Source organism: Antedon mediterranea, chromosome 5 (assembly GCF_964355755.1).
Source record: "Antedon mediterranea chromosome 5, ecAntMedi1.1, whole genome shotgun sequence".
Classification (NCBI taxonomy): Eukaryota; Metazoa; Echinodermata; class Crinoidea; order Comatulida; family Antedonidae; genus Antedon; species Antedon mediterranea.
This window is the reverse complement of record NC_092674.1, coordinates 26,736,829-26,759,363: the sequence shown is the minus strand read 5'-3', so window position 1 is coordinate 26,759,363 and position 22,535 is coordinate 26,736,829. Positions and strand designations below refer to the sequence as shown.

The following is a 22,535-nucleotide window of genomic DNA, read 5'->3' as shown; positions in this document are numbered from 1 at the left end:
ATTATTTCAGCAACATTAATATTTTGCATAACAGTCTATTGAAGTAGAAAAAAAGCCAGAAACCTGTCTTTACTCGTACATCACAGTACTGTATACATTTTACTAAATCCTTTTTTAATAATCATAACATCAATACGTCAATCAAACTGGTATACTGTACTTTGTACATCTACAGTAATGTTCGTCAATTTTATTTATACAATTTCAAAAAAGTGTGCACAAAAATGTTAGTTAAAAGACAAAATAAGCACCGAATAATCATTATATAACATAAATATATATTTAAAAGAGTTTGTATCTGTGTTTCACTGAAGAAAAATTACTAATACATAATACTAGAACATTGCAAATACTGTGTGATTCTTTCACAAAAGGTTTTATTATATACACTAGTAGTTAAAAATTAACTATTTTTTATCTAGGTAGCTGAAGCTTTTGGTTTTCTTCTAGATTTTTTAGGACCTCTTTGCCTCTTTGAATTGCCTCCTTCATCTGTAAACCGGAAGTTGATACACTGAAAAATACAAATAGAATAGATGTTATGTTTTATTCAGTTGTTTGTCATTTTTGAGAATCCATCATTTCTGTCTGTTGATCCTAGTTCATTGTCTTGTCCAATTAATATTTGTTATGCTAATCATATTATTGTAATGTTACCTTTTTATCAAGAAATTGAATAAGAAAAGCTTTGGAACACTTTATTCCACTCGCAATAACATCTTGGTGTAATTTGGTGAAGTCAATCGCCTGAAATGAATATTCATAAGCTGGTTCAGCATGTTACTACAGAAGAACCACTTCTTTGGGAAACTTCTATTAAGTGGACACTTTTTCCATGACAAAAAATGTGATGTGTCCATATATGGACATAAATAATGATGTCATTCATATCCCTACCATATTTGGGCATATCACTACCATAGTTGGGAACATCACACTTTTTTTTTTCAAATTAGTTTGATAGTGTAGACAGAGCTTAACAGAAGTAAAGATGTATTTACTAGGCCTACACTAAATAGATGGAAGGTGGTAGAGTATAGTAACATCTATCAGTCTCTTTTCAACACTGGCTATCCTACCTCGTATAATAAAACCCTAACATGCAACGTTTTGCATTGTTTTATGAAATCACTGAGAAGGGAATCAATGTCTTTCTGAAAGATAAAACAAAATATGGTTTAAGCAAAGTCGGTCAATCATTGGTCAATTTATGAAGAGGTCAGTTTGTTGGTCAGTACAATTCACTTACTCCATGTTTTGTTGGCGAACAAACAAGATTTTCTTCTCTCATAGAATTTTCTTCATCAGTTGATTCACTAAAAAAAAAAGTTGTAGATATCAAGATGTTACTTTTAAATTCTTAAAGTATTGCTACACTAATACGTCTATAAGCGCACCTGACAATTGTGAAAAAGGGTCATTGGACACATGGTAAATGTCCAACAAGATCTGGAATAAGACAAATCATAAAAGAGTTCATGTTGGGGTCAACTTTTCACTCTTCTCATCTTTTTATAATAAAGACATTAAAATATATTTTAACCATACTGTACCTTTCACTGCCCTCTGAACTTGATTTATCAGATTCAGAAATTTCATGATTGATTAGTTTTGATACTTGATTGATTGAGTTTGATGCTTGGTCGATTGGTTTTGAGACTTGTTTGACTTCTTCAGACTTCTTTCCCTTTTCTTTGAAATTTGAAAATAAAATACAGTAATGTTAAGTAAAGAACTTAAGTACATAAAACTATGGAAAGAAAGAGGTAACAAATATAAGAAATAATGAGAAACAGTAAAAATTATCTCATTAAAATGTATGTACATTTACACCATATTCATCTGCTGGGATAATATTGTGATAGCTGCTGAGGCAGACCACCCCAATTTTTAATTTGTTTCTTACTGCAATCTAAAGCTCTGTCTACACTATCAAACTTATAGTTTGGCAAAAAAATGTTGATATATCCAAATATGGTAGTGATATGTCCAAATATTGTAGTGATATGACATGTCCATATATGGGCACATCACATTTTTTTCACATAAAGTTTGATAGTGTAGACAGAGCTTAAGTGTCTTTATTTGAAATCGGTGAATGAAGAATTACTGAATTCAGGCAGATTAAAAGTAAAACATACCAATATCTGACTGCCTATAAATTTCTTTTAACAGCGTTTTACTTTGTTTTTTACTCAAGGCCTTCACACCAAATTGGTTGAGTTCTTTCTGCAATATAAAATATCAACTTGTCACTTTAATAATTAATGCTAGTAATTTTGAAATAATAATAATAATGAAATTAAAATGTTGTGAGAAATTCATACTCAATTAAAGAAAAACTTCATTTTTACTGGATAAAGAATAACAGTAGGTACTAATAAAATCACACATTTTTGGCAGAAAAACAAATAAATTGAAAATGATCTTTACCTTTAGGCCTGGTGTATTCAAAGCATCTACCCTTGGCATTGGTATGTTGGGTTCCTTTTTTTTTGTTGTCTTTTTTGGCTTAGCCTTCTTTTGTGTACCTAAAATTATATTTAGATATAAACAAAATATCATAAAACTCCTATATATATATATATATAAATAAATGGAATTGCTTTAATTGTTTTATTTCAATTCACCAGGGAGCACACCATTTACAGACTTGAATACTGTACATAAAACACAAGACAAAAGAACATCGACAAGGTCCACAAGAATTAAAAACAAAAAAATCATAATTTTGGATTTAAATAAAGATAAACAATGTAAGAAAATAGTGGAGTGGAGTCAAAGGCAATATATGACTTAAGTAATCATCTTTTGTCATAATACAATGCATATGCAACGATGTATAACACTTAGAAAGGGACTCACAGACAGACTGAAAGAGATCGTCTGATACACTTACCAGTGGTCTTGAATTCCGAAGTCTTCTGACAATCAACCAGATCAACGACACATCCACCCCAGAGTTTATCATTGTCCAGCTTGCCAGACTGCAGGTCTAGTAGGAAACTCTGTGTGCAACTGAACTCCAAAGCATCCTGATGTAGTTTAGTCCCTGAGCTGGTTATGCATATTGATGTGTTCATCTTAGAAAAAACCATACATTAATTTAATACCTTTGACATCACACCGCAAATAAGTAAAAAATATAAAGAAAAAGTATAAAAAACACAATCCTGACTTACATCTATACTCTCAGTTCCTTGGTTGGAGGTTTTATCAGTTTTCTTTTGTTTCTTCCTCCTTTCATCATTATTTGATTTCTCACTCAACCTCTTTTTTGAAAACAGGTCTTCATGTGTTTTCCTTGGTGTTTCAGTTAATTCCGCATTTGGTTGCCCTCCAGTTAAATCGCACATGTCTCCCGATATGTTCCACACACCAGCCTCCTCATAGGCAAACCTGAACTCATGCTCGTTACATGTCAACTCATTGGCATCTATGTTATCTTCTTCTTTCCTAAATTCATCTTTACTATCATCTTTCTTGTTATCAGTGTTATCATCAATGTCATCAATAACAATTTCTTCATCATCTTTATCAATCTCTATTGTTAAATCTACACACTTTTCGGAAACATTAAAATTTGTTTTAGAATGATTATCAACTACCAGCGAGTTGGTAAGGTTCACAGTTTTCGATAGAACTTCATTTTCTTCTGTGCTTTGAACTTCATGTTGTATTGAAATCTCTATAACTTTCTCAGACACATTCAAATCTGAGTCGCTAATGATGGGTCTGGAACTTGTTGAACCAAACGTGGATGTCTTTGTTGGAAAGGAGAAAGATTTAACCGGTCCAAAGATCGGGGATGTTGAAGGAGCTAGAAAATGACTTCTTTTGAAATTGTCAACAACTGGAGTTGAGGCTAGGCAGTTGAAAGACATCTGTTCATCTTTAGTTTCATCACAATCAACTAAGTTAATAGTTTGAGGTCGAGATTTAGATTTACCTTTCTTGTCGATTGCCTTAGAAATTGAAGCTTCCCTTGAACTGTTTTTGTCCAATCCAATCGCAGTTACCATATCAACACAGCTTTCTGATGTTTTATCAGGAGATCCAACACATTTATCAAGAATGGCAACACACTTATCAGGAGTGGCAACACACATATCAGGAGTTGTCATTATTATATCAACACTAATTTCTGATGTTTCAACAAATTTATCAGGAGTTCCAACACCTTTATCAGGAGTTGTCATTATTATATCAACACTAATTTCTGATGTTTCAACACATTTATCAGGAGTTCCAACACCTTTATCAAGAGTTCCAATACCTTTATCAGGAGTTTCAACACCTTTATCAGGAGTTCCAATACCTTTATCATGAAATTCAATACCTTTATCAGGAGTTCCAACACAAATATCAAGAATTTCAACATGTTTCTTTGGAGTATCCATATCAATATCAGAAGCTTTTGTGATGTTTTCAGATGTTCTTATATAGTTATCAGGAGTTCCAGTGCTTTTAAAAGTCTTCATTTCTTCTCTTAGCGGTGAGCTGATGACATCATCCTCACTTCCAAGATAGTCAAGTGGTTCCTCTTCATTACCAGAGCAGCTCATTGCCTCATTCTCTGATTCTACCACGTCATCTTCAATGCCTTCCATTAATTCATCTAAATCTTTTGATATGAATTTTGAATCATTTTCTTCTTGGTCTTCTTGTTTCAGCCTTTGACACAGATCTTTTAAACCTTCCATTGGATACCTTTTAAAGATATAGAAAGGAAATAAATACAATCAACTTCCTAAACTAGAAACTGTTCCAATTTTTCAATACGGTTTAAAAACCACAATCGATTTTGATCTATGACCGTCAAATTTTGCAGCAGAACCAAGGACTTCCAAGTTTGTCAAAATCAAAAATATTGTATTGTATAGAGTTGAGATGATGGTTGCTCAACGGATGTAGCTTAGGTGCTAAAACGTTAAGGAAGGATATCAAAAAGAGGCTGAACATTGTGGATGGGTGTCACCAAGGCAATCTACCAACAGGAAACTCAGCTCGCCTTGCTAAGATAGGACTTTGTAACAGTGCTTTGATCTTATGTCTGGCTGTGACAAATACCAACAGTACTGTACTATGTACATATTCTCTGTGGTGCACAGTGTCTGTTATAGGGGCATGGAACTGATTGTGTTGCAGCCACAGATAAACCCTTTGATCTCCAGAGCTCAGCATCCTGTTGTTAGGTTGCCTTGGTGACACACAGCAGAACTATATGATTTTTTATAGTCTGGGCTCCAGACGGAGTTTTGTAAAAATATAAATATTTTTGCACATATGGCGTTTCATACGTGTATTACTTGAGTTTGGATACTCCGTCTGGGGAAACACGCATAAGTCACGTGGTTTGACACCAAGAATTCTTGGTGCATAAATTATCCAGTTGACTAGTTTCAGCCGCATGCCATTGGCTACTCACTCGTACGTCGTTTTAATATTCATATTTCAGAATTTCAAAGACTCAACGTCTGAGACGATGCGCATGCGCTATGTTACGTTTAGACAATGTGTACTTGGGTACATTGATGAAAGTTTCTGAAGGCTTAAAATGATTTTATATGCCTAGTAGTCTGGTAAACATTTGATGAGATTTTTCCCAAAAACTCGTCGTGATATGATAGGCTAGTTCTCCGCAAAATCAAACATTGAATGGATCATTTATTATGCGGAGAAAATTTGATTTAATTCCCACCCAGACCCTGTCCTGTTCTGTGTGGTGGTGTAGCCCTGTTGTGTGCCGGTCGGTGGTGGCATCATTGGTATGTACCTTATTGGCGTTTTATTTGGAAGGTCATACGTACGAGTTGAGTAGCCCTACGAACCCGCCTACGAAGGAGGCCTAGGCCAGAACAATTAATAAACAAAACAACTTGGCAACACGATTTTATATTTCAACAGTTGTTCAGTCTCGATCGTACATTCAGCACACTGTACGTTATGTACTCGATCTTTTTCATTTTGAAAAAAAATGATCATTGGTTGATTCGAAATCCATATTTACATACCGCCCGCCCCATATAGCCAAATACGGTATGATAACCTACGTCATTCTTATCGGATGTTTGGGGTTTGCAAATCGATTTCTATACGTGTTTCACAAGTCTGTATTTTCAGACAAAAATCGCGGTCGAAATAAAAACAAATAAATAAAAAAAAGACAATAAATACAGACTTGGGGCAAGTCTAGATTTTTTAAAGAGGCACAAAATTGGTCAATGCATAACTACTGTATATCAATTTTGATTGTATGAATATAAAAAAGATGATATACCTTTTGAGTAAATGAATAAGTTCAGGTAACACAAATACTGAGATGTCGATATCAGCAGCATACATGTATCTGATAAAAGCCAAGACTGATGACCTAGAGTAAGTCGTCAAATCACAGGACAGTGTACCTTCATCTTGTAACAAACTCTATAAAAACAAATTAATAAATAACTAGAAAGCCACTTTGAGAGTGCATAACTCCGCCTACTGTAAAATTCTCCTACATAAGATTTCTCTGGAAAAAAAATGAGGTAAAATATCACAGGCACAGAATAAATAAACTAAACCACCCAGTGATATACGGATATCAATATATGGAAATAATTAAATGCTTGATTTAATTTTCCCATTAGGTCACTGGGCTATTGGTCACTAGGCTGAATGTATATTTTGTCATGAGGTGGTTTCCGAATGATCGTAAATCAAAACGGTACTGGGTATGACCAACTAGTCCACATTTTATTTTAAATGGCTATATCAACATAACAAAGAAAATATTATATTGGGTATGATAATATGTGGTGCTTATTTTTATTAGCTTCATTAGTACAAAAAAAGGATTCAACTCAATTCTTTATTTCCACATACACCACCCATATTTACATGTACATTGAGGATGCATATTTTAAGATCTGTGCTCATCTTTAAGATAATGAGTTGGGCTAGCCCACAGTGGTGTTTTATATTCGCACTAGGAAAGTGCAGCATACTGGTACGTTGACATTTTAAATATAAATAATAACAAAACCTACCTTATGAAGATCAGGGCAACGAAGTTGAATAATGAAAGAGTGGGCATTGATGCTGGCATCATTCTCACATAGGATCTTTACATCACTCATGTGCTCATTGTCAACAAGAGATGAAAAACATTCTAACAGGTTATTCTTATGCCAGGGCTCTGAAGAAAAAACCTGAAAAGCAAAGAAATGATGGAAAAAAATGAAAGCCTATTATAATAAATCAACAATTCATAATAATTGTACAAAAACCAAATGTTATATTAGAAAATACTTCAAGAAAGTAAATGAACATTTTATGTTACACCGACACACATACCGGTTGGTCACCTGACTGTGTCACATGATCTTCCGCTAATTCTGCCAGAATCATACACGTATTAGGTTCAGTTTCATTCTGCTCTGATGTTGACTGAAAGAAACACAAACACTTAAATTACTGTATCATACTGCCAGGCTAGCTTTGAAAAATAAATTGTGATTGGTCTTCAATGCTTTAACTAAGCACTTACCTTCAAAGTCCTCGTTGTCTGTGTGAGTATGCTCACACCTTTATCACTTTCACTTGGGTGCTTATCTGTTTGTTTAGTCATCAACTCCTCATGTTTGCCTGCTAGACTTGCTAGATTCCAGTAGTTTACATGTGGCTACAAAATGTAAAGGTTAAAGTTATTAAAGATACCCTTATTTTACATGTTTAGCACAAGTAGTAAAAATAGGAATAAAACACATAATATAATGGGTACTGATTAGATCAAGACACAACTTTGCGCTGATTACTAGCTGCATTATTATGGGAGTATGTTTCCATACATATTTGATCCAAAAAAGGAGTTGTGACGAGTCGTTCCGATTAGTTCCAAGTCGTTCCGAGTAATTCCAAGTAGTTCCTAGTAGTTCCGAGTATTGACAAGTATTGACGAGTAGTACCGAGTTAGTGACGAGTAGTTCCAAATAGTTCCAAATAGTTCCGAATAGTTCCGAGTTTGTCCGAGTATTTCGGAGTATATTCAAGTAATTCCGAGTAGTTCCGAGTTGTTCCGAGAAGTTTCGTGTAGTTCCGAGTATTGACGAGTAGTTCCGAGTGCTTCCGAGTAGTTCAGAGTAGTTCCGAGTAGCAAGTCGTGATGAGTAGTTCCGAGTAGTTTTGAGTTGTTCCGAGTGGTTCAGAGTAGCGAGTCGTGATGAGTAGTTCCGAGTAGTTCCGGGTAGTTCCGAGTGCTTCAGAGTAGTTCCGAGTAGCAAGTTGTGATGAGTAGTTCCGAGTAGTTTCGAGTTGTTCCGAGTGGTTCAGAGTAGTTCCGAGTAGCGAGTCGTGATGAGTAGTTCCGGGTAGTTCCGAGTAGTTCCGAGTGGTTCCGAGAAGTTTCGAGTAATTCCGAGTATATCCGAGTAGGTCCGAGTAATTACGAGTGATTCCGTGTAGTGACGAGTAGGGATGAGTTGTGACGAGTCGTTCCGAGTAGGGGCTATAATGTGCAGCACATTGAGAGCTTGCTTATAAGCGCCATATAAGAATGAACTATTATTATTATAACAAATAGCTGTGACTTGGTGTTAAAACTAAACATTATGAATGGCATGTAAGATTCAAAATAAGGAAACTATACAAAGAATACATCATCTTGCTCAAATAATGAAATAAAAAGATTCCAAACTATAAATAAATAGAATAATAATAATAAAGAGAATTTATAACATAATTTTGCATCGAACCTTTGAATGAGCACTGGGGTCTGGATCTTTTTTTAACCTGCTTGGTGGTAATGTAAAACCTTCTTCATCCTCTTCATCAGAAATCTACAAACAAATATATAAAATGTACAAATATTTAATAAATAGTGTTCCCCTATGCATATAAACACTTTAGTAGTAAATAAACAAATATTAGAATTTATTATAAAGCTGTCTATTATCAAACTTTATGTGACAAAAAAATGTGATGTGCCCATATATGGACATGAGGATGTTATATCACTACCATATTTGGGCATATCACTGCCATATTTGGGTACATCACATTTGTTTTCAAACTAGTTTGATAGTGTAGAAAGTGCTTAACATTGGTGCAACATATTATTTCACTATTTCATTTGCTTCTTTTGACTACTTACCCAGTCTAAGATGTCTGAAAATGTATTAATTGTCAAAGTCTGTCTTTCTGCATCAGTTCTTGTTAGTAAAACCGGCATTTCTAAATTTCTAAAAGAAAAATATATTATTGATTATTATATTAATGGATAAAGGATCTGTGAGAAGATTTGAAACCAATAAGTTGTTTTTTACAGGATATTCTATTCAAGTTCACTGCCTTGCTCTCTGGAAGGGACATTAAGAGGGTAAACAAAGTTATTTATTCATTAAAAAGTACAGTAGTCATTTTCTTTTTGAAAGTAGGACATTTGTGTGTGAAATAATAATAATAACAATGTTTTAATCTATCAGTTTCCATTTATTCATCTCATAAACAAATAAAACACAAAAGGAATAAAACAAAGCTTGTGATAGGAGGCCCACTAAAAAATACATTAAGATACCGTAAAAAAAAAAAAAAAATTTTATGAAATAATAAACTGATATTTTACGTTTAAATACCACAAGATGTGCAAATGATACTAACAGTGGCTTTGAGGTTTTTCCTCCTCTTTTCTTCTTTTTCGTTGTTTTTCTATCAAACAGATCACTAACAACATTCTTACTTTCACCATCAGTAAGTGATGCGGATATTGCCATGGCAACCTGTAATTCTTCATCAGTTTCCCTGGAAATAATGTTACCAAATTGAAATAAAAGTAGTAATATATCAGTGTTATATCCTTTTCACACCTGTGTTTGGGGGGACCCCTGTGAAATCTCAGATTTTTCACAAAATTGTCTTCACACTATGCAAACCTGGTTACATTTGTGAAAAGGTGTGAAAATGGTATATATAATGCAGTTATAACATGGGAAAAACATGTATAGTAGTAGGTGTGATTGTGAAAAAGAAATTAATTCTATTTTACCAAGATGGCTTTGTCTTTGTAGCTGGTTTTTTCTTTCCTCTCTTTTGTTTTGGTTCGCTAAAAAAAAAGTATGAATTGTGTTTAGACACACTCCAATAAGTGTTTTACAATGGGCGAGAGACACATCTTGTCTGAAATAAACATACATATCATGGTATACTTTAAACTGTCATTAATAATTATTATTTAATTGACCATTTCTTAATTTACCTCTGTTCTGGTGGCTTAATTTGTAAACTGGGAATTTCTATTTCATTTAGTTGGGTATCTGATTCTTGTTTCTTAATTATCTCAATCAAATCTTGAGGTTTCAGGCCATTAGATTTCCCACATATCTTCAGGTGGATCTTCCTTTGCTAAATTAAAGAAAAAAAACACAATATAATTTACAAATTCTATCACTGTCTACATAAATAGTCAATATCCACAAGGAACTTTTAAAACTATTTAAAGCTTGCTTGCAGTTGTGTCCCTTTCCACTTACATATTTCTTCTGTTGCATTATATTATGTTCATAATCGGTTGTATATTTATTATGCTACTCTGTATTTTGCTCTATTATTTTGTGGAAATAAATATTATTATTATTATTCAAAAGAAATTAAAGAATATTAGTATCGCCATTCCATGACAAGCAATTGAATGAAAAACATATTCAGAAGTTGCTTTGTTAACTTGATCACTATATTTAAGGTGACAAAAGAATTTATTTCCTACCCGTTCAGTTTTTAGCTTTTTGCCACAAATAGGGCAATCTAAAACCTCATTTTCAGATGTTTTTTTGTTTTTCTTTTCAGCTTTGTCCATGCATCTATTTAAATGTTGCTGTTGCCTTTGTTCGTTCATATGCGTGATGTTTTTCTGGCAAACGTGGCAGAGAAGCTTCTCATCGTCGCCCTCATTGTTTTTTCCATGTGGAACTTTGAATTCAAATGGCAAAGACAGTGTTTCTTCTAATTTCATATCATGATACAACCTTTGACCTTTAGTATCTGTATTTTTTTGTAATGTCTTATTGGTTGAATCCATTTCAAATCAAGTGTTTATTGTGTTTGAAAAAATAACTATTTGTGTGAAGCTTCCATAATATCCATTCTGTGCTCATTCACTCGTACTTTATGTTCAATTAACTCTTTTTGTTTTTTGTTATAAGCTTCTACATCAACTTCCGTCGGTTCTTGCAAATAGGTTTTTCTGAAAAAACAAACGTAGAGTTCAATTTTAGTTACGCATATTTATTGTTTCTGTATATTATTTTATGGCGAGAGTTACCCTATTTTGGTAAACAAAATTGGCCGCTTAATTCCAGTCCCAATACAATGGCATTTATATTATAACCATAGGCCTAGCTAGGCCCAGGCCAGGCCCTATATTGTGATTGATAATGGTAAGACCTAGCTAGACTAGTGATTTTAGTAGTGTCGGGTTTCAGTAGTAGAAGGCGAGCCAAGGCTAGGCCATTCGACCTCGGCCTAGCAGTTCATTGAAGAAAGCATCAGCTGCAGTAGGCTAGGCTTTCTTGGTGGCTTTTAGGCTCAGCCTCCTACTAGGTAGCTAGGCTAGAGGCTTAGAGTCGTGCTTAACTATAACTTGCTTCTATATTTCATACTTATTTAATACATTGCAAACAAATATTTACCTATATATAAATGCAACACCATAACCGGCCAAAAGACCCCCAAATATAAGCGGGAAACGTAATTTACCAAGCATGATTTATTTTGGTTTGGGCCTAAAAAGCCTCTGTTCAATAAAATAATAATAAAGTTTCACATGTTTTTTTTAGATGAGCGCCCTCTTTTTTTGCGGTGCTAAAATAACTTTTTTTTCTTTATAAAATGTAGAATCCTGTAAAAAATATGATTCTATTTCGTTAAAAACAGAAAAAATGTTCATTTAAAAAATTAAAATTTTTACACGAGAAATCAAATGACAACAAAAGCGTAGATTTTAATGAGTACTTACAACTTTTTATTTGATACAAAATTGTCAATGTATCATATTGATTAAAAACTTTTACAATGTGAAAGTAGTTTATTTCAGTAGAACTTATATTAAAAAAAAGGTTTTAAAAATTATGTTATTTAGTGTATGCTTAATATAACAAAAAATATATCTATTTATACTGCCAGCTGCTCAAATAATAAATTAATAATAATTATATTACAATCATCAAACAAATCTATATTTTACAAGTTCTTTGAGGTTGCATGGAGTTTTCTATTTTCATCTTCATATACCATATTTGGTCTTGATTTAATTTTTAAAGAATATTTCAATAGATCAGTTACTGTAGAGTCTGTTACACACATTTAGTGTGGGTAACCTGACAACACCTTTCCTCCCAAAAACTTACTTACCAATACACATATAGTATTCCCGATTAGAATATTTAATTTTAAGATATTAAATTTAAAACTTGTTTATATAAATAAACAAATTAAACAAAAATATTCTTTGTCAATGTTATTGCTAGATTAACTACAATTATAAACATCATTTAGGAATAGTCGTTTAAAAATACTTTAGGAATAGCTTTTTAAAAACACTTTTACCATTTAATAATAATCACTTAAAAAGGATATTATTAATTGTACTTATTGATAAAAATATGCAATTATAAAAATTTAAAATATTCTTAATAAATGACTTTTTGCAGTTCAATGTAGTTGCATTGAATAGTTTCCAATGATATTCATTACCAAGGGAAACAAGGTTGCGGACAATTACGAATGTACGTCTCCAGATACCCAGTGTTGACTTGCATCAGAGCAGTGTATGTTGTCAACTGAAAAATTAATCATCAAAAACAGGATTGTTAAAGATGTATTGTCCCCCAAAAACATGAAAAATGAAGATTAATTAAAAAAAAAAAGAGTTTGAATAGGCCATTTGGCAGTTCTAATAAAATAAATCACGTCCATAAAAAAAACCCTTAAATATGTTGTGTTCACTTATAAAAAGAAAAAATAATCATTCAACCAAAAACACATTGACTTCCAGTAAATTTTACTATTTTTTGCTTTACATTTTTCAGGTAAATCATTTTTGTTTTCTTTCCAATTATTGGTCAAAGTGAATTATTGAACTATTATGTGACATTTAAACAACACAATGTAAAAAAAAAAATGTAAGTATAGAAACATGAGCAAATTGGAAGGGTCAATGGGTCAATCAATATCCATTAATATGGGCGCATGTTCATAGTTCACTTGCATTGGTGGTGACAGGATTTTGGCCAATGGAAATAAATAAACAAAATGAACAAAACATACCAAGTTCAAGACAGGTTTTGTAGAAAGTACATTGTAAATTCCAGCCAAACCAACTTTCTGAAAATCAAAGAAAAAAATGTATATTCAAAATCAAGTTTATCACAACTTTCTTCTTAATATTATTTCTTGTTGACCTAGGGTTTAAAATGCTTAAATAGCATGAATAAGTGCATTTTGTAGGATTGTAGATAATAAATAAATCATTTTGTTTGACAAATCCAAAAGAAATTACTCACATTCTTTAGCTTTCGCCATCTTGGCTGATGGCTTGATCACAAGTGATCCGGAAGTAGTAGTGGACCGGATCACTTGTGATCAAGCCATCAGCCAAGATGGCGAAAGCTAAAGAATGTGAGTAATTTCTTTTGGATTTGTCAAACCAAATGATTTATTTATTTGCTTAAATAGCAGATCACTGGAACAAAGCATTCTTTCCACTAATATAACCCCACAAGCCATAACAGTTATTATTTTTTGTACCAAAGGAAATAAAGTTATGTAGAAAAAGGAAAAATGAAATCAAATCTAAACTAACATTTTGGGTTAATCTGTTCATGCATTTATCTCCAGGGGTGCGACGATCATCAAAAAATGGTGCATTTTTCCAGTTATCGTAATTTGTCTGAAGAACAAACCAACCACTTTCTGTCTTTGTCATCCTGAAAATGGGAACAAATCAGTGTAACAGAACATAAAAAATCAAATATATCTGTATCTATAATATAAGAGAAAGTGTGACTTGGGAAGGTTTTAATTTATATATATATATATATTTCGGTATCTTTTATTCATCAAGTATATACATAAAACAATTCATGGCAGTATAAACTGAATTGCGAACTGAGTAGTTAAAAACATTATACAAAATATACAGAATTGAGCAAAATGAAGATTAATACAATAGTTAAGTTACGGTACATAGTCAATTAATTAGTAGAAAAATATCTTTAAAAATATACAATGTTTAAATATATAAAAATAAATAAATATAGAAACTACATCATCTCTTATGGTTCTTAGCAGTTTCTTATTAATTGGAGCCTTCTCCATTGAATATCACAAGTACCCATGTTAAATGTTAGCTATGTTCAGGACATTATAGTCCTATAGCTACTGCATCTAATCACACAGTACATACAATGAATCTGTCTGTCGAAGTTTAACTCCCTTATGCATCATACAATGGGTACTCAATTTTAAAGACTTATCTTTCCTACTACTTCCTCTAAACAATATTCTTTAAGTTTAAGCTCAGAAAAAAAAGAGAAAAGAAAATCTTACTCTTCAAGATTATCCATAGTTTCCCTTGACCTTGTAATGACACAGCCTTGACCTGAACTGTTACCACCAAGAATGAAATATGCTGGGGCTAAGAGCTCTTCAGTCATAATGGATTTCTTGGCAGCCTCATAGCTGCATTCACGAAAAATAAAATTACAGTAATACACTCAATCAATTTTGTTTAAATAGTGTAAAAACAAATTATCAGTTACATATATATATAATGATTTCACTAAAAGCCTAGAGAACAATATAAATCTAACTTAAGAATGTCTGTAAATTACTTTAATGGATGACTTTAACCTGAATAATGACAACTAACATTTAAATATCCTTCCCCAAAATGTTGAATACAATTTAAAATGTGAAGGATTACTTTTGTTTACATTACAAAAAAAATGTAAATACCTGATGGAATCGACCAAGACTTCTCGTATGAAGAACCCCATCCACTTGCCACTATGATCTCCCAGCAGCCACTTGATGAAACCGATGTAACCACCATCCAATTGGAACCTCTCATTCATGGACAAAGTCAACACACCCTGAAATAATAATTTTGTTCATTATCACAATCAAAAAGAATTACAGAATCCCACAGATGGACCACATAACAACACACCCTCTATACTAAATTTAGTACACTGGCTATCTGTAACAAAACATACACAATATACTTACTGGTTTTACTCCAGTTAATACTCCAATATAGCCAGCAAAGTGGACAGCACGGGCAACAGTCTCTCCCTTGGACTGGTAGTCCACATTGATGATCAGTGGACGGAGTTTCTCAGACAACGACCAGGTGTCATTTTCAACATCCCAGCTTTAATACGAAAGTAAAAAATATTAAACTTTTTAATCATAATAGAATTAATAATAGAACAAATTATAGTTATAGATATAATAAAATTACAGGAGAACCTTCTAATTTGGGGCACTCCTATTGGGGACAGTTGTTGGGTCCAAAAGGTGTCCCTTAATAGAGGTTCTACTGTACACCTTTATCAATCAACTTAACCTACTTACTGCCCAAATCTCTGTCATTTTATCTACTTAATTAAGCACACTCACTCACCCTAAGAATAAACCAAAGTCCAGATTACGAGCATGATACAACGTTCCTATACAAAAGATAACAATTCATTTACCTTATTAAAATATCTGGATTAGAATTTAATAAATATTTCATTTCAACATACAATATACATACAAACAAAATATGTTACCATTTGGAGCTTCAGCCACAATAGATGTACAGAGAGTAAACAACTCATAGAAGACATTATACAGTACAACTTGACCTAAAAATAAAGAAAAACACTTTTTGTGGAACTTTTAATAAAACGTTTTAAACAGAGAAAGTGGGTGGAAGTATTGAGAGAAATTTAGAGCCTAATAGCAAGGAAGAGTAAAAATATGCTTTTAGAGATGTTTAATAATAATAATAATACAGATTACAATATTATAGTGAAATTTATTATCAAGAAACTTTCTTTATTACCAAGAGGGATATTAGCAGCTGTAGCGATTCCTTTCATCTCATCTCCATATGGCGCTGGTAACCCATCTGCAAGAAGGGCCTATTGACAAAGTAAAGCAATTGTGTATAAAATAAATTACTATGAAATACTATTCGCATTTCTTAGATATCATTATCAATTTACATTTTAAGATATTACCACTAAGTAATGGTAATATATATACTTACAAATTCCTTGTCAACAAATGCAATCGCTTCTGTAGTGTTGACAACAGACCCGACCAAATTAATGATGCTGTTTATCATATCTTTTATCTAAAAAGAAAATAAAATTTAAGACTATTTATATAAATTTGGACTACTGCTATTGTTCTTGTAAAAATACAAACACAGGAGAAAAAGTTCAATTAATATTTCAAATAGAAGTGTAGTGCACAGTCAGATTGGTAAAGCTCTATATACTATCAAACTTTATGTGACATAAAAGTGTGATGTGCCCATATCACTACCATATTTTGGCATATTACTACCATATTTAGGCACAACACATCATTTTTGTCACACTAGTTTGATAGTGTAGACAGAGCTTAAAGCCTAAAGGCTCATACATGTGTTATTGAATTATATTACAAATATTCATAACAGTATATTTTTAGTATTATATTAATTACCTGCGGAGCTTTTTCTTTTGCTAAATTAGCCCATCTTTGCTGTGGTGGAAGATCTAAGTTCAGTACATAGGTTTTTACTGGTATATCTTTCGCGCTTGGTGGGTAGGCATCAGTTCTACAGTCTTCAGTATACTAAGATATTAACCAAATAATAATGATTATTTTAAACATAAATCATATTTTACGACATAAATGTAATTTGTTATATTTATTTATATCAAAATCCTGTCACAAATTACAAGAAGAACACACAAGGTTTGGTTGGCTCAGGTTATATTATATTCAGTTCACAAACCCCGCCCTCTCACATCACACATTACTTACTACTAGTACCAATACAAAACTTTGACTAGCCAGGCCTACTTACTTTACTAGCTAGAATATTATATTTTCTACTCTTTCACAATGATCAATTTTAACGTATAAACCATCAAACTTACCGGTGGTACATCTTGAGATAGTGACCTAGCAACAAATAGACTTAAATAAAGTAAAAGCGTTCCTAAAGTAACGTTCTTCATAGTAATAACATTTAACCAAACGATCACACAAGGAAAATAATAAGTGTGGCGTTTTTTTTGTTTACTTTTTAGCCACTCAAATGTTTTGTCATGTGAGTGTCCTATCACGTGATAGGCATGTTGGGATGCGGTAAAACATGAACTTCTATTGAAAGATTAGTTGCTATTTTTATTTAAATTTTAAAAACAACACTCTTTTATCGGTATAGTTTTATCTCTATTAAATTAATTTAATTAAAAATAAGATACTTTAAAATACATACAGTATATTTGTATACTCTTATCTGTAAGTTATTAAAAAAAAATTAGTCTAGCTTTCCCCATTCAAAGTTTCTCTCTCTTTAGCTGTAGCCAATTTTACCGGCGTAAAATTCCCAGGTCCGCAGAAATCGACTGTTAACTTAAATTTTTTGTATTTTTCTAAATTGTTTACAACTCAAAATGGCGCTAAACAAGCTTAGCATTGCTAATGTTACCTTTGAACAAAAGAGAGTCATTATGAGGTAATTAACTAGTAAGTCGAACGAGCTAGGCCGGATGGCTTGCCTAGCCGGTGAACACTAGAATGAACCTCACGCAGTCAGCACGCTCATTCAGTCAATCCTCTCCATGCGCTGCCTTCCTGGATTTCATAGCCTAGGGCCTAGCCCTAGATTAGAATTAATAAGACAGAAAATCCATCCAAGACGAAGTTTTTCCAAAAATGACCCTAACTAGGCCTATCTCCATACTTATTTTAAAAAAAGGTATTTTAAATATTAATGCACATTCATTTTACGCTGTGGCTAAAGATACGGTACCGTATTCTAACTTCTGTTTACTAAAGATACGGTAAAATTGCATTACGTCATAACCAGCCAATGGGGTGCTGGTACGTGTGTGACGTCATCGTATAAGGACTTTGTGGATTTTTTTCATATCGCGAAAACCATGGAGGTATGGCGAAAACAGTGATCAACCGCATTTTCTTTATGCTTTATTTATCGCCGTCGTGTGTGACAAAAACTAAATGTAGCCTACGTCTGTTATTATTATTGAAAATCCATGTTGATTTTAATTCTAGAATAGAGAAAACCGTTTTAAAAGAGGCCTAGGCCTACTTACTACGTACTATGTATAACCTCATTATATGAGTTTGTTTGTGTAGGGAAAGCGATGCCAGGCTGTGGCCAGCTGCATATGTGTGCTGTGCGCTGATTTCTGTGACTCGTCAGCCCTGGGGCTACACTGCTGTCTAAATCATAGTATTTAAGGGCCCCTTTATTGTCCGCATTTGCTTGTTGTTTATGGTCACCATTGTAAACAAAGTTTTAAAAAAATATAGGCCTAAATAGGCCATTTTGAATAAAAATAAAACCCTCATCTGCAGCGCACACACATCCACGCAGCCTGGCGCCGCCGATAGGAATTCTCTACATATACAACCAACAACAGACGCGATATGAAAAAAAATCCAAAGTCCTTATACGATGACGTCACACACGTACCAGCACCCCATTGGCTGATTATGACGTAATGCAATTTTACCGTACCTTTAGTAAACAGAAGTTAGAATACGGTACCGTATCTTTAGCCACGGCGTTCATTTTAAAGGTCCCCAACCAAGCAAGAGACGAAGAAAGCTATTTTTAAGCTCCCTGATTGGTTGAATAAGATGATTAGCACTCTCTTATCGTTTGAACTCTACTACTATTTTAATATTTTACTAAATGTTTACATATTTTAATTTTTTTTTTGAAGGGTGGATTTCAATGTACCACTTCGTGATGGAAAAATTACAAACAACAAAAGGTATGAGAAGAATTGTAAAACAAAACAACAACAAATTATTAGTTACAATTGATTTAAAAAGTTAATACATTTATATTGCTTTTTTACTATTTTTTATTAGGATTGCTGCAGCACTTCCCAGCATTCAACACATCCTAAAAAATGGTGCAAAAAGTCTGGTTTTGATGAGTCATCTAGGTCGGCCCGACGGTAGAAGTCAACCCAAGTTCTCATTGCGTCCAGTTGCAGAGGAACTTAAGAAATTGTTGGACAGGTACTGATCGAGAACGAAATCTGTCTTTAAAAGTTTCACAAATTGAAGTAACATAAATTATAAATAGAAAAATATTATTTTTAGAGATGTGCTGTTCTTAGATGACTGTGTTGGTAGTGCTGTCGAGGAGGCATGTTCTAAGGCTGATAATGGTGCTGTAATTCTCCTCGAAAATCTCAGATTTCACATGGAAGAAGAAGGGAAGGGAGTGGACACTGATGGAAAAAAGGTAATAAATCATTTTAATATTAAATAATAAAAAAAAAGTATTACGAATGTAAGACAAAAAATAGTTTGAATGTTACGTATCTATGGAACAATTTAGAAAAAAAATTTACTCAATCAACAATTACAGTTATTGACTTATCTCTTTGTTATCATGTATATAACAGGTAAAAGCCAGTCAAGAGAACATTGATAAATTCAGAGCCTCTCTCACTAAGCTTGGTGATATTTATGTAAATGATGCATTTGGCACAGCCCATCGAGGTCATAGGTAAGTTATACAAGAAAATACCACTCAATTACTAAAACACATATTATATCCATCCAACAAATACCCTCTAATCAAAATGTTAAGCTTTGTCTACACTATCAAACTAGTTTGACAAAAAAAGTGTGATGTTCCCAAACATGGTAATGATATGACATCATCATGTGCATATTTGGGCACATCACATTTTTTTTGTCACATAAAATTTGAGTGTAGACAGAGCATTACTTCCACAACAATGTAGAAGAAATTACTTCCATCATTTTTTATGATCTTAATATAGTTCAATGGTTGGCGTTCAGTTAGATGTGAGAGTCTGTGGGTTCCTTATGGAAAAGGAGCTTATGTATTTTTCTAAAGTTTTGGAGAAACCAGATAAACCATTACTTGCAATACTCGGAGGGTGTGTACAATTCACTTTTTAATTTGCTATTATTATTTTCAATATTTCTGTACAGAAAATGATTTCCGAAAGTTGATGCGAAGGAATCAAGTTAATTTAGGTAATAAAATGGATATACTGTATTTCATATCTGTTATGTTGTTTTTCAGTGCTAAAGTCAGTGACAAGATTCAGTTAATTAATAACTTATTGGACAAAGTGGATGAGTTGATAATTGGTGGTGGAATGGCCTTCACTTTCACAAAGACGCTCAGTAACATGAAGGTATACATATTTCAAAACCTATTTTTAATGTGAGTAAAGTATCATTTCAATCCTATGGGCTGTGTGTGGTCATGGAGTAAAGAATAAGAGGAGGCACAACTTGAATAGTTCAGTCAGTTCACCGTGTTTAACGCTTGCTTAACTCCATGGTGTGGTGTACGCTTTGGTTGGCAGAGCTATTCACAACAAATTTACTGAATGTTTATTATTTTTCTTTGATTTGTTAGATTGGTGCTTCACTTTTTGACGAGGAAGGTGCGAAGATTGTGAATCAATTGATGGAAAAGGCGAAAGAACGTGGCATCAAAATTCATCTTCCAACAGACTTCATGATAGGAGACAAATTTTCAAACGACGCTAAGTCGGCAGTAGCAACACTAGCTGAGGGAATACCAGATGGGTGGATGGTAAGCATCTGTTCACACACAAATCATGGGAATCATCAGATGAGTGAATCAAACATCAAATATTTCACAAATAACTTGCTATTACAAATACTATTCTATTGCATCAATAAGAAATTAAAAGATTAAATTTTCATATCATCTTCAGGGACTTGATTGCGGACCAGAAAGCATAGCCCAGTTTAAAACTGTTGTAGACAACGCTAAAACTATTGTATGGAATGGGTAAGTGTACAATAGTGTTAAACATCTATAAAATAAAAAACCATGGAAAATAGAAAAACGATTGTAGCTTGGGTAAAGAAAAGAAGCAAAGAAAAACACTTATTGAAGAAACTCATTGTAGTTTAAATTGTTTTCTTTTTCAGACCTGTAGGCGTTTTTGAGATGGAGAAGTTTGCAGCCGGTACAAGAGGCGTGATGGATTCCGTAGTAGCTGCCACAAAGGCCGGAGTAACAACCATTATTGGTAAAAAAACTAAACATATTTCAAGTACATATTTTTTATTACCGATTTATAATACAATAGTCTAAAATAAATGCACTGTATCATTGCACAGGGGGTGGCGATACAGCAACATTCGCAGCACAGTACGGAGTAGAGTCGCAACTCTCGCACGTAAGCACTGGTGGGGGCGCCAGCTTGGAGCTGTTGGAAGGTACGGCCAATCTCTTTAATAAAATAATAGTAAAGTACTTGCTTGTTAATGGCATATATATATTATAAATATTGATTTTATTTTTGTTTACAGTCATTGTTTCTTTTTTTCTTCTTACAGGCAAAGTCCTTCCTGGAGTGGCAGCCTTGTCCGATGCCTAAAATACAAACAGATTCTATTTATTTTCAAACTAATACATCTAGATAGCTTTGTTAACATTATAAAGTAAAATCATTGAATTATTTGTCAATTTATATAAATAAACTGGCTTGATATTATTTACTAATAATAATAATAGACATTCCAATCTATACAAGCATGCAGCCTGTTTTAGGTATTGCAATAACAAATTGATGACATTTGTACTTTAATAGCCTTTTCAGACAGATTAAGGCATAGTCAACTCACCTCAATTCAGTCACCTGTTCCGTGTGAATGTGGTTTATAAGTTGACCCAATAGACTATGAAAATACCTTTCAGTCAATGCGTTCTTATCACATTTAGACTATATACCAACCAATTTGAGATTTATTATATTAAAACATCAAATATTTGCTTTAGTATTTTCTTGTGTAATAAAGTAATTCATAGTATAAGAGTTGGTGTAACCATGGAGAAATATCTAACAGCAGGACCCCGAGTCTTGCCAAGAGAGGAACTCGTAACAGTCCTTTGATCTTATATGCTGCGACAAATACCAACAGTACTGTACTATGTACATATTATTATCTGCGGTGTCTGGTAAAGAGCGTGGAACTGATAGTGTTGCAGCCAAAGATAAACACTTTGACCTCGGAGCTGAACACCCTGTTAGATTTCCTTGCTACAATACAGATTTGATGTATTTTAATATAAACTATTCAAAACTACACGTATGTATGTACTACATACATACACTCTACTTACTACGCATATTACAATTTGAGCAAGTCTTCTCCTGATAAAACAATAGATGATGTTCAAACAATAAATTCAAATAATTAAATGCATGAGAAAGTTTAATATATAACAA

General features: G+C 33.1%; 3 protein-coding genes across 4 annotated transcripts; 1 reads left to right on the top strand and 2 right to left on the bottom strand.

Moving 5' to 3' along the window:
* Positions 1-68: 68 nt before the first annotated feature.
* On the bottom strand, positions 69-11,755 carry LOC140050145 (uncharacterized). The gene is made up of 20 exons (XM_072095203.1): positions 11,664-11,755; positions 10,742-11,218; positions 10,235-10,380; positions 10,025-10,081; positions 9,640-9,780; positions 9,134-9,221; positions 8,736-8,819; positions 7,532-7,666; positions 7,339-7,431; positions 7,032-7,193; positions 6,281-6,426; positions 3,183-4,710; positions 2,900-3,083; positions 2,434-2,531; positions 2,142-2,229; positions 1,554-1,692; positions 1,250-1,316; positions 1,080-1,154; positions 658-747; positions 69-514 (listed from the first exon to the last, which is right to left on the bottom strand). Exons 2-20 carry the CDS (start codon positions 11,051-11,053, stop codon positions 419-421), a joined length of 3,729 nt encoding a protein of 1,242 aa, XP_071951304.1. The 5' UTR covers positions 11,054-11,218; positions 11,664-11,755; the 3' UTR covers positions 69-418.
* A 243-nt stretch (positions 11,756-11,998) lies between these two features.
* Positions 11,999-17,313, bottom strand: LOC140049291 (acid ceramidase-like). The gene is made up of 12 exons (XM_072094135.1): positions 17,175-17,313; positions 16,735-16,866; positions 16,292-16,378; positions 16,085-16,163; positions 15,810-15,884; positions 15,659-15,704; positions 15,262-15,406; positions 14,989-15,125; positions 14,581-14,712; positions 13,835-13,958; positions 13,300-13,356; positions 11,999-12,812 (listed from the first exon to the last, which is right to left on the bottom strand). Exons 1-12 carry the CDS (start codon positions 17,253-17,255, stop codon positions 12,723-12,725), a joined length of 1,185 nt encoding a protein of 394 aa, XP_071950236.1. The 5' UTR covers positions 17,256-17,313; the 3' UTR covers positions 11,999-12,722.
* Positions 17,314-17,613: 300 nt separating this feature from the next.
* On the top strand, positions 17,614-22,458 carry LOC140050144 (probable phosphoglycerate kinase). 2 transcript variants are annotated; one of them, XM_072095201.1, is made up of 12 exons: positions 17,614-17,758; positions 18,996-19,046; positions 19,147-19,299; positions 19,384-19,528; positions 19,692-19,795; positions 20,076-20,195; positions 20,345-20,459; positions 20,687-20,866; positions 21,012-21,088; positions 21,232-21,332; positions 21,424-21,522; positions 21,643-22,458. In XM_072095201.1, the coding sequence occupies exons 1-12, from the start codon at positions 17,697-17,699 to the stop codon at positions 21,681-21,683; spliced, it is 1,248 nt and encodes a 415-aa protein (XP_071951302.1). In that variant the 5' UTR covers positions 17,614-17,696; the 3' UTR covers positions 21,684-22,458. The 2 variants fall into 2 exon arrangements, with proteins under 2 accessions (XP_071951302.1, XP_071951303.1); XM_072095202.1 differs by lacking the exon at positions 17,614-17,758 and adding an exon at positions 18,165-18,266 and having other exon boundaries at positions 21,643-22,457.
* Positions 22,459-22,535: the final 77 nt, after the last annotated feature.

Bases quoted from the DNA above. Each gene is read 5' to 3' on its own strand.
- LOC140049291 (XM_072094135.1), bottom strand. From the start codon at position 17,255: ATGAAGAACGTTACTTTAGGAACGCTTTTACTTTATTTAAGTCTATTT. The intron at 16,164-16,291 runs GTAAGTATATAT...CTTTGTCAATAG, and splicing joins CATTTGTTGACAAGGAATTT to GCCCTTCTTGCAGATGGGTT. The intron at 15,126-15,261 runs GTAAGTATATTG...TTATTATTTCAG, and splicing joins TATTAACTGGAGTAAAACCA to GGTGTGTTGACTTTGTCCAT.
- LOC140050144 (XM_072095201.1), top strand. From the start codon at position 17,697: ATGGCGCTAAACAAGCTTAGCATTGCTAATGTTACCTTTGAACAAAAG. The intron at 19,047-19,146 runs GTATGAGAAGAA...ATTTTTTATTAG, and splicing joins AAAATTACAAACAACAAAAG to GATTGCTGCAGCACTTCCCA. The intron at 20,460-20,686 runs GTATACATATTT...TTGATTTGTTAG, and splicing joins AGACGCTCAGTAACATGAAG to ATTGGTGCTTCACTTTTTGA.
- LOC140050145 (XM_072095203.1), bottom strand. From the start codon at position 11,053: ATGGATTCAACCAATAAGACATTACAAAAAAATACAGATACTAAAGGT. The intron at 10,381-10,741 runs GTAGGAAATAAA...TCTTTAATTTAG, and splicing joins AAAAGCTAAAAACTGAACGG to CAAAGGAAGATCCACCTGAA. The intron at 9,781-10,024 runs GTAAAATAGAAT...CATTATTTCCAG, and splicing joins ACAAAGACAAAGCCATCTTG to GGAAACTGATGAAGAATTAC.